This window comes from Megalobrama amblycephala, linkage group LG2, assembly GCF_018812025.1.
Source record: "Megalobrama amblycephala isolate DHTTF-2021 linkage group LG2, ASM1881202v1, whole genome shotgun sequence".
Lineage (NCBI taxonomy): Eukaryota > Metazoa > Chordata > Actinopteri > Cypriniformes > Xenocyprididae > Megalobrama > Megalobrama amblycephala.
In genome coordinates this window covers 44,647,134-44,664,984 of record NC_063045.1, presented here as the reverse complement: position 1 = coordinate 44,664,984, position 17,851 = coordinate 44,647,134, and the positions used below count along the sequence as shown (strand labels likewise).

The 17,851-nt window shown below is 36.9% G+C and overlaps 1 protein-coding gene across 3 annotated transcripts in view; it reads left to right on the top strand.

Annotated features, from left to right (window-relative positions):
• cadm2a (cell adhesion molecule 2a) overlaps positions 1-5,887 on the top strand; it is a 269,868-nt gene extending 263,981 nt beyond the window's left edge. For all 3 annotated transcript variants that reach the window (XM_048178481.1, XM_048178473.1, XM_048178467.1), the window contains one exon: positions 1,130-5,887. In XM_048178481.1, coding sequence (XP_048034438.1) covers positions 1,130-1,248 — 119 coding nt within the window. In that variant the 3' untranslated portion in view covers positions 1,249-5,887. The remainder of the gene's footprint in view (positions 1-1,129) is intronic.
• Positions 5,888-17,851: the final 11,964 nt, after the last annotated feature.

Genomic DNA, 17,851 nt, shown 5'->3' with positions numbered 1-17,851 from the left:
TACTGTAGTATATAAATAAGTATTCTATGTAGTATTCTAAATATCCCTATAGTAAGTACACACACAGTAGTTAATTATTATTACACAGTACTTAAAGGATTAGTTCACTTCTGAATGAAAATTCCTGATAATTTACTCACCCCCATGTCATCCAAGATGTCCATGTCTTTCTTTCTTCAGTCAAGAAGAAATTAAGGTTTTTGAGGAAAACATTCCAGAGATTTTTCTCCATATTGTGGACTTCACTGGGGTACAACGGGTTGAAGGTTGAAGGTCCAGCTTTAAGGGCTCTACATGATTCCAGATGAAGAATAAGGTCTTATCTAGTGAAACAATTAGTCATTTTTTAACCACAAATGCTCATTTTGCACTAGCTCTGCTATCCGCACGCATGACGTAATCACATTACAAAGGTCATGCGTGATGTAGGCGGAAGTACTGATCCAGTGTCTACAAAGCGAACGTGCAAAGATTAAGCCAAACGCCCTTTACAAGAAAGAAAAAAAGTTAAAACAACGATATCGGACAATTTTAAAATTAAAATTAGTTTTTCGCCCCATCGCGGTACTTCCGTCTACGTCACGCGTGACATTTCAACATAATGTGTGGCGCATCGCAGAGCAGTGCAAGACAAGCATTTGTGGTTAAAAAGTATATACATTTTTATTTTTTTTAAATGACAGATCGTTTCGCTAGATAAGACTCTTATTCCTCACCTGGGATCGTGTAAAGCCCTTTGAAGCTGCACTGAAACTGTAATTTGGACCTTCAACCCGTTGTACCCCAGTGAAATCCACTACATGGAGAAAAATCCTTTCTTTTTGACTGAACGAAAGAAAGACATGAACATCTTGGATGACATGAGGATGAGTAAATTATCAGGAAATTTACATTCAGAAGTGAAATAATCCTTTAAATGTATAATTACACTGTAACATGGACACCTTTTAATAAAGTGTAACCTATTTTTCTTATATGAACTTACCATTTTGAGGTTTCCAGCACTTTGCTCTTTTTTTTATCAGAGTCCACAAAAATAGGTATTGTTAAGTTTCATACGTTCATTTAAAAAAAATCACATTGTTTTTTAAATCAAGACCTTGCGTATGTGTGTGTGTTTTTTTTTCAGGCACATATTTGACAAATGAGGCCAAAGGAGCGGATGATGCCCCGGACGCAGACACAGCCATCATCAATGCCGACGGCAACCACGCACACGCAGAAGAAAAGAAAGAGTATTTCATTTAGACTGCAAGTGGCACTGCGCTCCTCTCTCTCTCCTCTCATTCCTTCCCTCCTTCCCTGCACCGTGTAGGAACTTCTTCAGACAGCAGCGGAAGCTTCTTCTCACACTTCTTTTCCGTTCTGTTTGTTGTTGTTGTTTTTTTTTTTTTCATTTCAGTTTGGTTTTCTTTTGCCTTTTTCGATAACAGCTCACCTGCTACTTTTTACGAGCAACTTATTTGCTGAAGATGTCACCTTTTGTAATCATTATATAGCTGTAAAACACCCCCAGAGTAGTCCAAAAATGTCTAAATCTCCAAATATGAAAAAAAAAAAAGAAAGAAAATTGTCTGCAGCCATCCTTCAGTAAGGACTCGCCATCATCCTCTCACAGTGCCTAAATATACAGATGTCCGCTGAATTTCAGTCAATGCCTTCATGTTTGTCAAGCCTCTGATTGGTTGCTTGCTTTTTATCTTCAGCGTTATGATTTTTAAAAATGTTTTGTAGTCTGTTATTGTTTTAATTCATTTTTACTTTTATTTTGGTTGTGATTCATGCTGAATCCATTTATTGTGATGTTTCTCCCAAAAAAAAAATGATGTACAGTAGTAAAAATATACTCAGACTTGAAGTGAGGGAGGTTCCCTTTTTATTCTACAAATTTTTAGGTGTTAATAATGTTATCGGTACGTAGAGACGCTCCATTCTCCAAATGATCATTACATGATGTGAAACTGACAGCTCACACTATGGCTAAAATCAGTATTTTGTACTTGAACTGTAGATATCGAATACGTAAATGAATAGCTCCACTGAAGGTCTCAGTGTGTTCCACCGAAAATCACCTTGTGTTTTTGAATTAGGATAAGCAGTTAGGTTAACCAGCTCTGGTTACCAAATAAACCATAGCGGGTTAGTGAATTAGCAACCAAGCAAAGAAAGAAAAAAGAAGCCCAAGTTGTATATGTTTGTGTAGTATGATGATGATGATGCATCTCCACTTGCTTGGTTCTTATGACACTTGGTTCTGCACCAGTCTGTGTGTTCCTACACTGATCGGCCTTCCCATAACAACAGATCAACGGTCGAGGTGAGAACCATCCGTACGCCATCCTTCAGCTGTTTACACAACCGTTGTGCCGAACGCAAGATATCTCATAACACAGAAAGCGATACTTTAAAAGGAACAAAAATAACTAAAGCGCAACTTTCAATGCTCTTAAACCGTCACGTCATTGGTCAGATCAATATACAGTCCATGAAAGATCCCAAAAAACTTTTTATGCAAACCCGAGCACTACACATACGTTATAATTACATTAAGAGAACGTTGCAGATGTGCAACATTCATAAAGTGTCACCCACCTGCTCATTCCACAGCGTGAGGTTTAGTCCAAACAAAAATAAGCACAAAACGACTCGCATCAATTCATGAATGAGGTCTAATGCAACAATCATGAAGTAAAAATTTTCATTACCCAAACTGGACATCAGTACACTAAAGTCATGGATTATGTTAATGGTTGGAAGTGTTTTTGAAATGAAAGTATCTTTTTTCTGTTCTTTTGTTGATTTCTATGATGAATAGACAACCTTGCTAAGGCTGTATAATATATCTGCTAAATGTGGTAACTAGTGAAAATTGTTGTTAGACTTTGGGATCCCTAAATCCATCAAGTTTGTATATTAGCTGATCTAAATATTGGTGGGGAATTTTTTTTTTTTTTTTTTTTTTTTTTTTTCATTTAATTTGTTATTAAAAGATTCTTCACAACTTCATAACCTTTGCTTTAGCTCAAGGCATGTATATACTGTATAAGTATCACATTTTGGGAAAACATTTTTGAAAGGTTTTTTTTTTTAGTTCGACTGTAAATTATTTAATTTTGCTTAATTGAAAACCACTCAATGAGTATGACGCAATTGTGACAGCAATGGGATACTTGTTAAAACGGCAAAGCTATGTATTTGTTGAATGGGAGACTTGTAGAATTTAAAACACTTTCTTGTTCTTTCTTGTAAATGATGCAGATTATTGTTCATACTTGGCTACCAGCATTGCTTTCACAGTCTGTCTCCGTTCTCACGTAGTAAAGATATCAGCGAAGCTTAAAAAAACCAATAGATGGTCAAGCTTTACATTTTGATAGTCATATCTCGAAAACATCTTTTCATTTTTAGTCCTAAGCACCACAATAACACATATCACTTCCATATACAAGTATGTTACTCAAATGTAATTGTCCTGTCACATGTATCCCTAATATGTGTGAATATATTAATGGCTAGGAATATGGTATCCTTTGACAGAGCCAATGGGCTGTGTGTTATCAGTCAGATTACATACTACTTAAGGCCAAACCGTTTATCAGTGCACAAAAAAAAAAAAAAATCAATTTAAGCCTTATGAAATGAAACATAACCGCTCATGTGCTGACATGCTACTCAAGCCACGATTACCTTTAATTTATTTCTCTTTTCTTGCTACTTTCTCTCTCTGTGGATTGGCTCAATGCCATAATAACTGCTAACAATGTTTGGTACTTGTCTGTCTGATTGTGACAATGACCTAATGCTGCCTTTATGGTCAGTAAATCACATGCAATTATCAAGAAAATATATTCACTTGCTCAGATTTTGACCCGTTATAGAACATAACCTTTCTAAGAACAAATAAATCAGCTTCTTTTATCACCATAATTGCCTTTGTGTTTGTAGTGGGAGCTTCATGTTGTTTTGTCACTTCAGCTCTTACTGAATCTTGTCTAATTGAAGACTGGTTGTTTCTTTTCCTTCAAACTTGCCTTTATACATTGCATGTTATATTTGTCACCTCATATTCATGTTTTACTGCACCAGAATGCATTTCAAGTTTGATATTTTTTGTTCAGCTGGTGATTACAATGGAATTTATGAAGGGGTTCATAGCTAAAACGACAGCCTAAAACTTTTGGATGAAACCCTTTATTCAGTAAATCAAAGACAATTTGCCATTTTAGTCCCCAGTTAATTTACTTTAGCTGGCGTGGAAGGACTAGTAAGGCTGCAAGTGATTATTGAAATACAGACCACTGTTCTGTTCCAAAACATAAAGTACTTATCATGCTCCCAGTGCAAAATAAGCTTAATATTGCATTAAATAGTGAAAAATATTGAAATTAAATCAAAACTTATTATTTTATTAAATATTTGTTTGTGCTAGTGGGTGTAATGCTTATAAGAGTGTCATGTCATTAGCTTATTAGCAACATGCTAACTGCAAACTCATCTGAATGGCTACCAGTGTGGAGTGTTCCAAATCAGTCACTACATTACAGTCACTAGGTTTTGGAACAGAGCTCATGTTTTGTCAGTCATAAACCTTTTTGGAGTCTGCAAGTGACAATTCATATTTTGGAAACAGACTGAACATTATGATCTGAAAAAAAGGTTCCATATGTTCATATAAAATGGACCTGGCTTGTTTCTCATCCTGACAAACTATAAAAATACAGACTATCCCAATTAGCAGGCTTATTTTAATCTATCAAAAGGCAGAATAAAGAAATCTTACCTAAGAACCTACAATCTAAAAATGCACCATATGTGATCACAGGGATATGTGGGGATGGAAAAATGCACTCAGTCTCATCGACCTTTTATTTACTGAAAAGATTTGGTTCAGTATATTTCATACACTGAAATAAAAGCATTAGTGCATCTAGCAAAGATTATTTTTAAACAAACCAGCCAGTTTATGAAATAACAGAAACTGTAATACTGTAAATCCAAAAAAATGTTACCCAATTACATCATTTTAATCATTTGCATTTCTTTTTTTCTTTTTTTTGCATCTCAGGTATGAATCAAGTGTTTGTTTGTTTTTCTAATAACATACAGGTAGCTCATACCAATGTATTTCTATTTGCTTAATCATGCTGCATTTAAAACATCATTATAGTGTTTATTTGATGCTCTTACTTTTCTCATGCCAGCACGTGTATATATGCGACGCTTCACATCTCCAATTCACGTCACACAAGCTGTATATTGTTTTAACATATCTGCATAATAAAGCAAAGCTGTCCAGTTGCTGTAACGACCTGTTGCAAAATTTAGAGCAGAAAAAGATGCACACCATTTTAGCGTGTAATGTGTTACACTAAGAGGGCTGTTGTCATAGTAAGGACACACTACATGTAGGTCAAGATCAAATAGTTTGCAGGAAACAGTGTTTTCACAGTTTTTCACATGACCTTGCTAGATTTAGCACCTGCACCACAATGTGCGCTGTTCCAGAAACATCTGTAGATGAATTGTAAAAAATAAACCGACAAACGCTACTTAAATTTCACCATGTTCCTCTCACATTGCGAAACAATTCTGCGTGCCAGTGAAGCAGATGTAGTGGGTAGCATACTGTGCACTGGTAGAGCGAGTACCTGGTTTTTAAGCGAATCGGCCTATCTAGCTGTTGAAATGATAGTGGCTTCAGAACACGAAGGGTTTGTGCTTCTTGTAGCAAGCTGAAATGAAAACGCCTCATTTGGTTTCTTTTTGTTTTTCTTGTTTTGTTTTTTGTTTTTTATGTGTTCCTTGGTGTATTCATTTGATTCGAAATTCAATTTTAAGCCTAATTCACATGTATGGAATGAAATTGTTAAATAAATAAATGCCAAAATGTCTTGTCTGTTCTTCTTACTGTCTAAATGCAATAGTTAATCAGGATTTTCTCCATTAATTTCTTAATGTCTGTCCATATATCTGCAAAATCCATCTACAACAACTTAGCACAAGCATCTATTCAGAACACCCTAGCAACAAGCCATCACACGGAACTGCCTATCAGCAACATGCAAGGAACACCCTAACAGAAATTGAGAAAACCATAACAGGAAGAAGCCACTTAGACCTGCCTAGCAACACCCTAACAACCACCCAGAATGGCCAAAGTTTACTAGACAAATGTTCCTTTTTTAGCTGCTCTTTTCTTTTAAGCTTTAGGCCCCATTAGTTCACTTCAGAATTAAAATGTCCTGATAATTTACTCACCCCCATGTTATCCAAGATGTTCATGTTTTTCTTTCTTCAGTGGAAAGGAAATTATGTTTTTTGAGGAAAACATTCCAGATTTTTCTCCATATAGCAGACTTCAACGGCTACCAACGGGTTGAAGTTTCAAATTGCAGTTTTAATGCAGCTTCAAAGGGCTCTACGATCCCAGTCGAGGAATAAGGGTCTTCTCTAGCGAAACAATATAATTTTCGAAAAAAAAAATACAAAAATATTTTTTAACCACAAATGCTCTTTGTTTACAAAGTGAACATGCAAAGATGAAGTCAACCCTTTACCAAAAAAAAAGGAAAAAAAAAAAGGTAAAAACGATTTTGGACTATTTTGAAGTTGGAGGAGAGTTATTCGCTCTACCACAGTACTTTTGCCTACATCACGTGTGTCCTTTCTAAAGTGATTACTTAATGCGTGGCGGATCGCAGTGCAAGACGAGCATTTGTGGTTAAAAGGTATATACATTTTTTTAGAAAATGAGTGATCGTTTTGCTAGACAAGACCCTTATTCTTCGGCTGGGATCATGTAGAGCCCTTTGAAGCTGCACTGAAACTGCAATTTGGACCCATTTCAACCCATTGGTAGCCATTGAAGTATACTATATTGCGAAAAATCCTAGAATGTTTTCCTCAAAAACCATAATTTATTTTCAACTGAAGAAATAAAGACAAACATCTTGGATGACATGGGGGTGAGTAAATTATCATGAAATTTTAATTCTGAAGTGAACCAATTCTTTAAGGATAACTATAATGATAAAAATAGAGTTCTAGATATCCACCTCAACTGACAATAACAGCAGAGAGATTTATTGTTAGAATCACTTTCAGAAGGTTTTTTTTTTCTGAGCTGAAGACTGATAAAAACATTGACAGCCAATCAAAATCCATCCTGCTTTAAAGAGCTTGAGCATTTAAAGCGGCAGGCGACAAAGCTGCAGCATGCACTTAGAACAAACAGAACGATGTCGTCCGCTGGAGTGGACGCTAATATAGTATCTTTATAGTTATCGTTCTTGGTGTGAATGAGCCTTAAACCTGTCGTTTTTGCACTAGGTTTGTCTGAGCTGCAGAATGTTCTGGAATGTAATAGAACACAGACATGGCTGCTAGCATGGAGACAGAGAGAAACTATGAGAGATAAAGGCAGCACCAGACCCCTGAGGGGAAGTGAGACAGAAGCCCTCAGGGCAAAAAACCATGATCATTTTGAAATCACCACAGGGGACGTGTCTTCACTCCTACACACACTCACACCGAGGTCAACAATACCACAAAAACCATCTTTGCTATTTCAAAACGGCCTCATAGTTTGGGTGTATTAAGACTAGGCAGATCAAGACTAAACAGCACAGCCACCCAATATATTTAGCTGAGTAAAGAAACTCTATTGCTGTAATAGTTTTTTTTATCATGAGACATATTTAGCAAAACATATTTGTGCATAAGAACTAGAATTTATAAAAGCAGTTAAACACAAATAAAAGCTTCACTTTCCTGCTTTAAAAACCCTCCTGAATCACTTCCCCTTCCAAACAAGGTTTTCAAAACTTTTTAACAGGCCGAGGTTAAAAGTGGTCTGTGGTAAATCAACATCATGCCACAGGTACCGTTAATATAGTTTAACTTGTTTTGAACCCAGAAGATTGCTTTAATAATGACTACTATCTGAGTGTGAATCAACTATTTTTTAATTAGCCAAGTTGAATGAACTTAATTACTTAAAATAATTGTTGTAGGGGTGAGTAACCATAATGCCCCTTGAAATCGATAAAGTAGAATTAAACTAAATGTCATCAAGATTTCTGGAATTAAATCTACTAAATGACAGCTTACCCATCTAATTTTTGATACCAGATAAGATGTCTTCCTCTGGACTCTAAATGCATTCATACGTCTTCTTAAAAAAAGAGCATTTCCTCATACTCTTGAATATGGAGCCAGAGTTTAATGTGTTTTGTGTCAGAAGTGAGAGAAGTGAATGATACACTGTCTGAGTTATGAGAGTTTCACCTTTCCCATCAATCATACGCCGGACATGTGACCTTCTCCACTGATACTTTGGAGTGATGGGAATGCCATCCATGACAAGAAAACCTTTTAAAGGAGTTTAAGACACCCACAATCTTTCAGAGGATTGGAATACAGGAGCCACCGACAGCAGATATATATATATGAGACTTCTTGTGGAATCCTGAATTGGATTATTAGCAGGAGTTCAATTGGATGTAGAACAATGTTGTCAACTTTAATAAAAAAAAAAGTAAGGAACTTTGATAGAAAAATAAAAATGTATGTATAAAAATACAAAACAGTTATTTTCAAGTGTAATAATATATTACAATATTACCGTTTTATCTTTTTTCATTAAAGCTGCAGCCATTTTTCCTCTTTGTCGCCATCTCTGTTTGAAACCTGCGACTGCAGTCATATGCAGAATTGTTATCGTTACGTGCGTTGTGCATCGGCACGACTCCTCTGCGGATGAATCTAATGTTTGCTGTCAATCGCTACAGCGGTGTGGATACTGTACTTCAGAATCACAGATTCTACGTCTTGAAAGTATGACCAAAATAAGAAATTTTACTGGAAAATATCAGCTGAACAAGTAAGTAACATGTCTGCCACTTTTGTTCTGACCATCTGAGGAAAAAAGCATTAGGCCTACAATAAATCACGCTGCCAATGATGATTAAATCTAACGATCGCTTAGCTCATATCACGTCAAACCATGCAAATTATTATCAGCATTACACATCAGCATTGTGTGACTGTGTATTTAATGTGTATTAGCGTTACCTGAAGATTTCAATTTCTGTAGTGACTCCGCAGTCCGAAGTCTTTTGCTTTTGACTACAGGTGAATCTCCAGTTGTCACTGATGATTGTCATTTGGATCTTTCTGGATTACAATCTGCCATCAAAATGATAAGTTTAATTATTTCAGCTGCTGTAAGAACAGGCTATAAATGATCCGCTACCAGCAGCATCTTATATGCACAGTCTACAGACATGACGTAATGACGCACAGACGAACTGCTGCATGCTCGAATTTCCCGCGGAAATCCACCAAGTCGCTCTTAATATAAAACATTATTACAAGCTTACCGTTTATTACAAGCTTGGATTTAGTTGACATGTAGCTGCAATGTTACTTAATGAACAGAATTTCTAAAGATGACCATAAAAATAAAGTGTTACCTCATATCTTTGAGTAACCATTCAATGAATGTATTGCTAAATACAGGACTTTAAATACATAGAGCTTTTTATGATTGTAACTTGTCAATCAAGTATTCAAGGCAACTTTCAGTAACAACAGTGATTGCTTACCTTGGAGAAATCTGTTGGAAAGTGCCTCATTCAAGGGCACAATGGTGATAGAGATCTCTCAATATCGCTCCAGTTCACCTGTTAACCCTAGCAAAGTCAACTCCCCTTAACCACAAAAGACTTCCACCACCCTATTCAGTAACTGGAGCTATCAATCATCCCACACCATTCTCTGAGGCAGTCTTTTGAACAGAGATCATTTTTTTTAACTTGACTGAAATTAAATATGGTGTCACAAGCATCACAAAGCATCTTTCAATATGGATGTATGCATTGATTTAATAGTCTATGCATGTGTCTTCCATAGCATGTGAGAACAGCTTTTGATTGAACACATTTATATGCACTGAACAGCACTGAATTCAGAATGCAGACATAAACTTGCATGAAAGCCAATTCTCTCACGTGTACTGAAATGGTTTGCAGCACTATCTGTTCTTTTTCTCTTTGGCCTGTATGCATTTTGCCACAGCAGCAGGATGGAGAATGTAGTGTATCTCTGTCTCCTGTGGAATGTATGCCTGCCTGCCTTTGCACTCTATGTTAATGCAGTCGTGTGTCTGCCAGAATTTTTCCCTCACCTGGGCCTGAGCTTGAAGCATCAACGAGAGCCATACACATAAACAAAATAGATGGACAGCTTCTTGTTAGCAGCAAAAGGCTGCTCAGACCTACACAGCCATAAATGCACAGACACATGGGGAGTATACATTCATAGATGAAGTCATACATATTCATCCTCCACTAAAAAAAGAACCATCACGGTGTCCCTGTGTCAGGCTGCATGGGGATATTTCCCTCACAAACACAAACACACTTTGAAGGGATAGTTAAGACAAAAATGACAGTTCAGTCATCATTTACTCACCTTCACGTCGTTGCGAACCATATGACTTTCTTTCTTTCATGAAAAGTTGCATTTTGAAGAATATCCTGGCGACTCTTTTCAATAAATTGAAGTGAATGAGGGCTAGGGCCGTCCAAGCTCCAAAAGGACGAAAAAGCGGCATAAAATTATTATAAAAGTGCTCCATAAGACTCATGAATCATATACGTATGCCAAGTCAGTCATATTTATGTGTCAAACGGGAGCCCACGAAATAAAAAATATATAGGGAAATTGCGATTTTTAATATCACAATTCTGATGTTGCAATCGCGAGTTCATATCTCACAATTCTTACCTTTCTTCTCAGAATTCTGCATGTGAATCGTGTGTCTAAAAATTGCGACATGTAAACTCGTGATGTCAAATTTGTGAGGTTATTACCTTTACCTTTTTTTATATTTTTATTCCGTGGCGAAGAATAAGCTTCCATAACGAAGCAAAATATAACTTGCTCTCTTTGGCACGTTCATGAGAGCTCATGAGAGAAGTAGCGATTCGTGAACAAATTGATTCAGATGAATCGGCTGATCCAGTTCGTAAAATCAGATGGAGTGATTTGTTTGCTAATTAAATTGATTCGGTTAAGTTAAATTCACCAACTCAGTGATCCTTTTGTACTTAGTTAACAACTCTGGACTGCTCCTTGAATCTATGGTACTTTTATAATAAAAGTATACTGTCCTTCTTGAAGCTTGAAAGCTCAAGTTCCCATTGGATGGAAGGGAGAGACCAGTCACAAAGCACAAAATTCTCCTTTTGTGTTCCACACAGTTCTGTTATTGTTAACTAAAACTAAAACTGTTAAAAACAAATATTAGATAAAACTTAAAAAAAAAAAAAATGAAATAAAAAATTTGAAATGTTGCACAGGCAACATACTGAAATAAATACTAATAATAAGTACTAAAAATGAAATAAAAAATAAATTAAAGCTAAAAAGAAATATAAAATATAATAAAAATAACAAAAGCACATAACAAAATTGCAAAAAATAAAAATAAAATGAAAACTGAAGATATAAAAATAAAATAAAATCTAATTCAAAATATTAATAAATACTATAATATTATATAAATGATTCTAAAATAATACTGGTTCCACAAAATGAAATCAAATGCATTTCAAAAATCAGCTGGATTTGGAACAACATGAAGTTATTTATTTTTTTCATTCCTTTAAAGGTCCCGTTCTTCGTGATCCCATGTTTCAAACTTTAGTTAGTGTGTAATGTTGTTGTTAGAGTATAAATACAATTTGTAAAATTTTAAAGCTCAAAGTTCAATGCCAAGAGAGATATTTTATTTAACAGAAGTCGCCTACATCGAACGGCCAGTTTGGACTACATCCCTCTACTTCCTTCTTTAATGACGTCACTAAAACAGTTTTTTGACTAACCTCCGCCCACAGGAATACACAAGAGTTGCGTTTTGTAGAGTGTGTTTGTCGCCATGTCGTCGAAACGCTGTTATTTTCATCCCGCAGTCCAATCACCGGGTCTGATTCCGGCTCAAATTGATAGGGTAAAATTAAAAACATGTTTACAATAACACTGAGCACGTGCATCTCCACGTTATGGTAAGAGGCGTGACCTTTCCGGGCAAGGAGCGCTAAGCTGCTGTCGAATCACAACACAGGAACCGCTGGCACAATCAGAACTCGTTACGTATTTCTGAAGGAGGGACTTCATAGAACAAGGAAGTCATCAGCCCGTTTTTATGACAGTGGAAACAGCGGTATACAGATAAGTAAATTATGTGAAAAATACTGTGTTTTTTTACACGCGAAACATGAACACATGTTATATTGCACACAATAAACACAATCAAAGCTTCAAAAAAACACGAAAAACGGGACCTTTAACGTAGTCCTTAGAGCCATTTGTGGTTCTGAAAACCTATGTAGAGTTCATTTACATAACACTCTCCTCATCCTCTCATCTCACTGACGCCATTTTGGCAGTTACAGTCATTACCCTCTAAAGGACGTAAGAGATGTAACCATTAATATTAAAACAGTTCAACTCCATCGAGCGTATGTCTGCCTCATTCACCTTGGGCCTGTCTAGGGGAGCCAGTGTCTTATTTTACATTTTTATGTATGGCATGTCAGACTTGAGCAGATGGTATCTGTATGAATATGGGCGGCTTGTCACCCTTTCTTATCACCTCACACCCTTACCTGACGAATATCACTTCCTGAAACAAGACCCCCTGCAGGAAGTATTGGCAGAGGCCGAGGTGTGTCAGCCCGCTCTCAGTAGGACACTCCCAACCCAGACATGACCTTCAGAACCAAACTCTCTCAACTGTCTTGTGCTGCCATTTTCAAGATGCGAGCTGGAGACTCTTTCTGTCTGGTTGGTTTAGCATGCAGGGGTTTATTCAATCAAATTACCACGGAGGTGCTTTAATGCTTGTTAACCTTCCCTACCACCGGTGTTCAATCGAAAGCAATTTCAACATCCATTCTACCCGTTTTATTCACATTGATAATAAGCCAATAACTGCTGTTGATTCAGAATCAATCGAACTAGTTTTTCGCCTAAGGGAAACGGGCAAAGTCACTTTGTTCTTAAGTAAACAGCTGCAGATGAAGCTGGTAAAACCGAGCGATCCGAAATTGAAACCAGACCCTCCGTCCTGTATTTGAGCTCTTCAATATCTGTCCATCCTTTACTTTTTTTAGAATTTGGTTCTCTGTCATTGCACTGCAAAACACGTGAGCTTGCCAGAAACCTCAGCACACGTTTGGGAAGTCATTGCCCTCCCAGGGGAAAAATGTGAAATGCCTCATTTTGGCTGTCCTTCCCAGCACACATTATCCTTTGACTCGTTTTCTCTCAAACCTCTTCCTCTTTTCTACTTTAATGTTGGTAAACCATTGCCTAAAATAGTATACTAGCATAACATAATAGGTACTGTTTAAGTGTTTACTGTGCACATGTAAATTTTCAGCATAGAATGCCTGGATGACCTACTACAATTGCCAAAATATGCAGTTTTCAAGAGAGCACACTGCACAGAATACTCTATCCTACAAATGTTTGATTATAGAGCGCAACAGTGCCTGTACACTTTTCAAGCGGCCTTGGTTCACAAAATATTTTTTCCATAGGGATTTTTAAAAAGTCTTCATTAAAGCTTTATAAGCCATGAACTAAACCAACCAGCTATGAGGTGAAACAAAACATTAGACTTTAATTTGACGCAAAAAAGTATTTGAAAATCGGACAAAGGTAGTTGTACAAAGGCAGCTTGTACAAAATTATCCTAATACATATATATATATATATATATATATATATATATATATATATATATACAAATGTTTAAGTAGTTTGCGGGCGTAGGTAAACTATTACATCATTTGCAGTGCTTCGCAGGAGTGGGCGGGGCTAGAGAGCTCTTTTGGGGCAATTTGCTTGTTTCAAATCTCTGATTGGTGGAGTTTTTTTGCTTTTTTGCAGAATCATGGGTAATGTAGTTTTCACCAGGAATTCTGCTGTTAAACACAATTATTGCAAAAAAAAAAAAAAAAAGTTGAAACAATGCAGGTTGATAACTTCAACAAAAGCATATACATGGTAAGATTCACCGATTCGCATCGGCATAAAAGTTTTAAAAAAGTGTGCATCGGATACAAGTTGGTATTTATATCGTGATGCATCGTTTCTAACATATTTGCAAAGGTAAAAAACTATTTATTTATATATAATTATTAGTAGATGTGCTATATTTTTATTATTTAGAAAGCGACCAATAATTTGTGACCAATATTTAATATGTAGATTGATTGGTTTCTCAAGCGCATTCTCTCATCACACTGCTGCCACGCGAATATGACGTATCACAACACTACAAGAGATCGAGGCGTGTCCTGAGAGTCACATAGAATATAGATTAACATGGCACTGCAATATGGAAGGCCAAAAGGGCCAAAAACACGTGAATTATAACACGTCAACAACATGTTAAATACGTGTTGTTTGCACATGAAAAAATTTGCAATTTGCAATTTTTTGCAGTGTATGTAAAAGCTGCTTTTCTATTTCACATGGAGGAGAATATGACGTTAAGGCGTCACAGCACATGCGAATCACACTCTCCATTTGTCTTAACCAAAATAATTGCGACGTTCAGACACGACATTCTTCTCACGTTAATAGTTCATTTAATGCAGGTTCTATGGCGTTATTATAATGAAAAATGTCGAGATCGCATTATTGTAACACAAGAGCGAGCACATCAAATGCGAGAGCAGGATCTCTCCGCTCACAGGCGAATTCCCTTCTTGCACAAAACTGGACGCGTGTGCGCTCGCTCAGACATTACATCTGCGTGCTCAAAATTTGTCCTCCTGCATGTGCAGCTGTGAATCTAGAATTGTCTTCTCTCCAGGATTTAATGTTGCCATAAGCTTAACATTATAGTGTGGGCACCCAGCGGCAGAAACATTAATCAGCGCATATGCCAACAAATGTAATTCAATATTTACGTAGCATAATATTTGTAAATTTATCTGTCTCACGTGTCCCGCATTGTCCCGAAAAATCACATCTACTGTCCTGCAACAGATCAATAGCCAGGTGGCCACCCTAGTGAGAAGTCAGAAGACACTTAAGTTAATTTATGATTTGCTGTCTGTCTAAACCAAATAAATAAAAGAGAACTACCTGTACCATATGCAGAAAACACGAATGGAATAGTGGAATCCATTCATAAAAACGGAATTTACTGTAACGCGGAATGTCACGGAATTTGTCAAATTTTATATGAATAAATCAAAAGTAGGTGGGTACATTTATATCAAATATGGACTACTGTCTGTGAATATTAAACCGCAAAAAGACTATTTGAATATGATTCCTGCATGTTCTGCGTGAATGGCACAAACGTGCGAATACATTTACTACACATAGCCTACTAAAGCAGCATGACGCTCGCTGTGTTTTTTCCAGTGTTTTTTCTGACTATATGACGACATGAACACATAAACTTCATCTCCAGAGCTGCTCTGAGTCACTTCATAAGCATTGTACAGTTTAATTTGAGAAAAACTATTGTAATATCATATACACACACAAAAAAAGATCTATAAATAACAATAATACAATAATTATTAAGACATTATTTTTGAAGGAATAATCACACAATTTTTCATCCATGTTTTAGTTTTAACAAAAAAAAAAAAAAAGAATCTGAGAAAAAATAAAAGTTTAGAGCCATACATATTGATCGAAATCGGATCGCACTGCAATGTAATGGGGTGAATCGTATCAGTAGCTGTTTCATATGTATCTTTAAAGGTGCTAAAGAGGATGTTTTGTTTTATAAATTTTTGCAATATTACTTGAAACTGTTTTTACTAACTGATAAAAGACTATTTATTAGGTGCACTGAAAGGAATAATATTAATATACATCATCTGTGCACGAGGTAGGGCCTTAAAAACATCAGCCAATCGTTTACGCGATCATCGCGTAAACGATTGGCCCTCTGGCTTGTCAATCACTGCCGTGACATTCCTTGTGAGAGACGTGCGCGGATTGGCCCTCTGGCTTGTCAATCACTGCCATGACGTTCCTTGTGAGAGATGAACGCGGCTGCGCGCTCCAGTAACTTTCCACACTCCACAGGTGCTGCATGCAATGTTTTTGTCAGGAGACAGGAGTAAAAACTGCAGATTATGAGTCCTGCAGTGAGTCCTGCGGTGAGTCCGACATAATGAATCCACTAACACGACACAGCGAATGCCGGTGGTAAACACTCGTGTTCCAATACGAGTGTTTACGAGTTTTGGGAGGCGTTCCTTCGAAGGAGGGGGGTTGTTCTTACGCATGCGCTCATTTCAAAAACTCAGTAACAGTCTTTGGTTTCTCAGTCGACGAAAAGATCCTCTTTAGCACCTTTAATGTATGGTATCGTTGGCTATGCATCGAGATGCGTATCGCATCGGCCTCAGTAATGGAGATGCACATCCCTAATATACAAGCAATTAACCTTGTAGCTCACAGTAAAGGGGCTCGCACACCGGACGCGAAGCTCAGCGCCGCGCCACGTCTTTAAAATTCGAACGTATTGTTTTCTATGAGTGTACGCACACCGGCGGCGACATTCGGCGCCTGTCCGCGGCGCCCACAAAACAATAGAAAACAATGCGTTCGAATTTTAAGACGTGTCGCGGCGCTGAGCTTCGCGTCCGGTGTGCGAGCCCCTTAAGTCTGTTCTTAAATGTTTATAAGTTATTCCCCCGGTTTCACAGACAAGGCTTAAGCTAGTCCGAGACTAAAATGCATGTTTGAGCTGTTTTAACTGAAAGCAACTCGAACTGACATACCTTAAAATAAATCATTGCCATTGTTTTGTCTCAAGATGTACACCAGTAATGTTTTTTTCTGGTGTACGTTTATAAAAGCTACTTAAATATCCTTATGAACTAAGGTTTAATTCTGGCTCAGGCTAAGCCCTGTCTGTGAAACCGGGCTTTTGTTCCCCTCTGGGGAAAATGAATAGGAGTTTTACCTCTGAAACCCGGCTGTTGCATCTGTACTTTTTATTTCCAGACTAATCAAACCATTGACAGTGGTTATGTTCAGAACAGCATACTAACACACTAAGCGAACTAGTTCTGGAGTATATAGTATGTATTCTGTGCACAGAATGCAAATACCTGGAAACCTATATATGCTACAAAACACTGCACAAAATATCCCCCATGCAGTGCAATATGCTTGATGACATCCCATATTTTTTCCACTCATTTTATGTGCCAAGAGCTAAAATAATTTAACATAGAATTCAATTAAAATGCAAAATAACAATGATTCAACATAAATTAACATTTAAAAAACACATTTCTAAAATAAGGTCATGTGAGGTTTGAAATGTTATCAGCAAAATGTCATAATATCGAGAAGAAAATAAAAATATTCCACACTCTGTTTTTCAAAAATAGTTGGTAGTTGGTATACAGTGTATACAAGGCAGTATTCAGAAAGTAGTATTCCTTTCCAAGCCATGTACAGATGAGAGGGCGGCTGGAATTACACAAGCACACAGTATGATCGATCCTCCCTCTTGATTTTCCATTTCTTATTCGTGGTGTCAACAAGATGAAGAACTTCCATCCCCTCATCTCTATATTTAAACTATTCTCTAGTTTTTCCTAATTCATCATGTGCTTCCTCATTGGGAACTAATGGCTTTGTATAAAGAGCATGTTAGTTAATTTCGGACAGTCGTGTGTTAGTTCGGGCTGGTGTAAATGATTCTGCTATTTTCTGAGTCTTCTCAAAACACAAGGTTGTAGTTGCTACAGTAGCACATGGAATTAACCCTTTTTTTTTCACACTTTGCTGA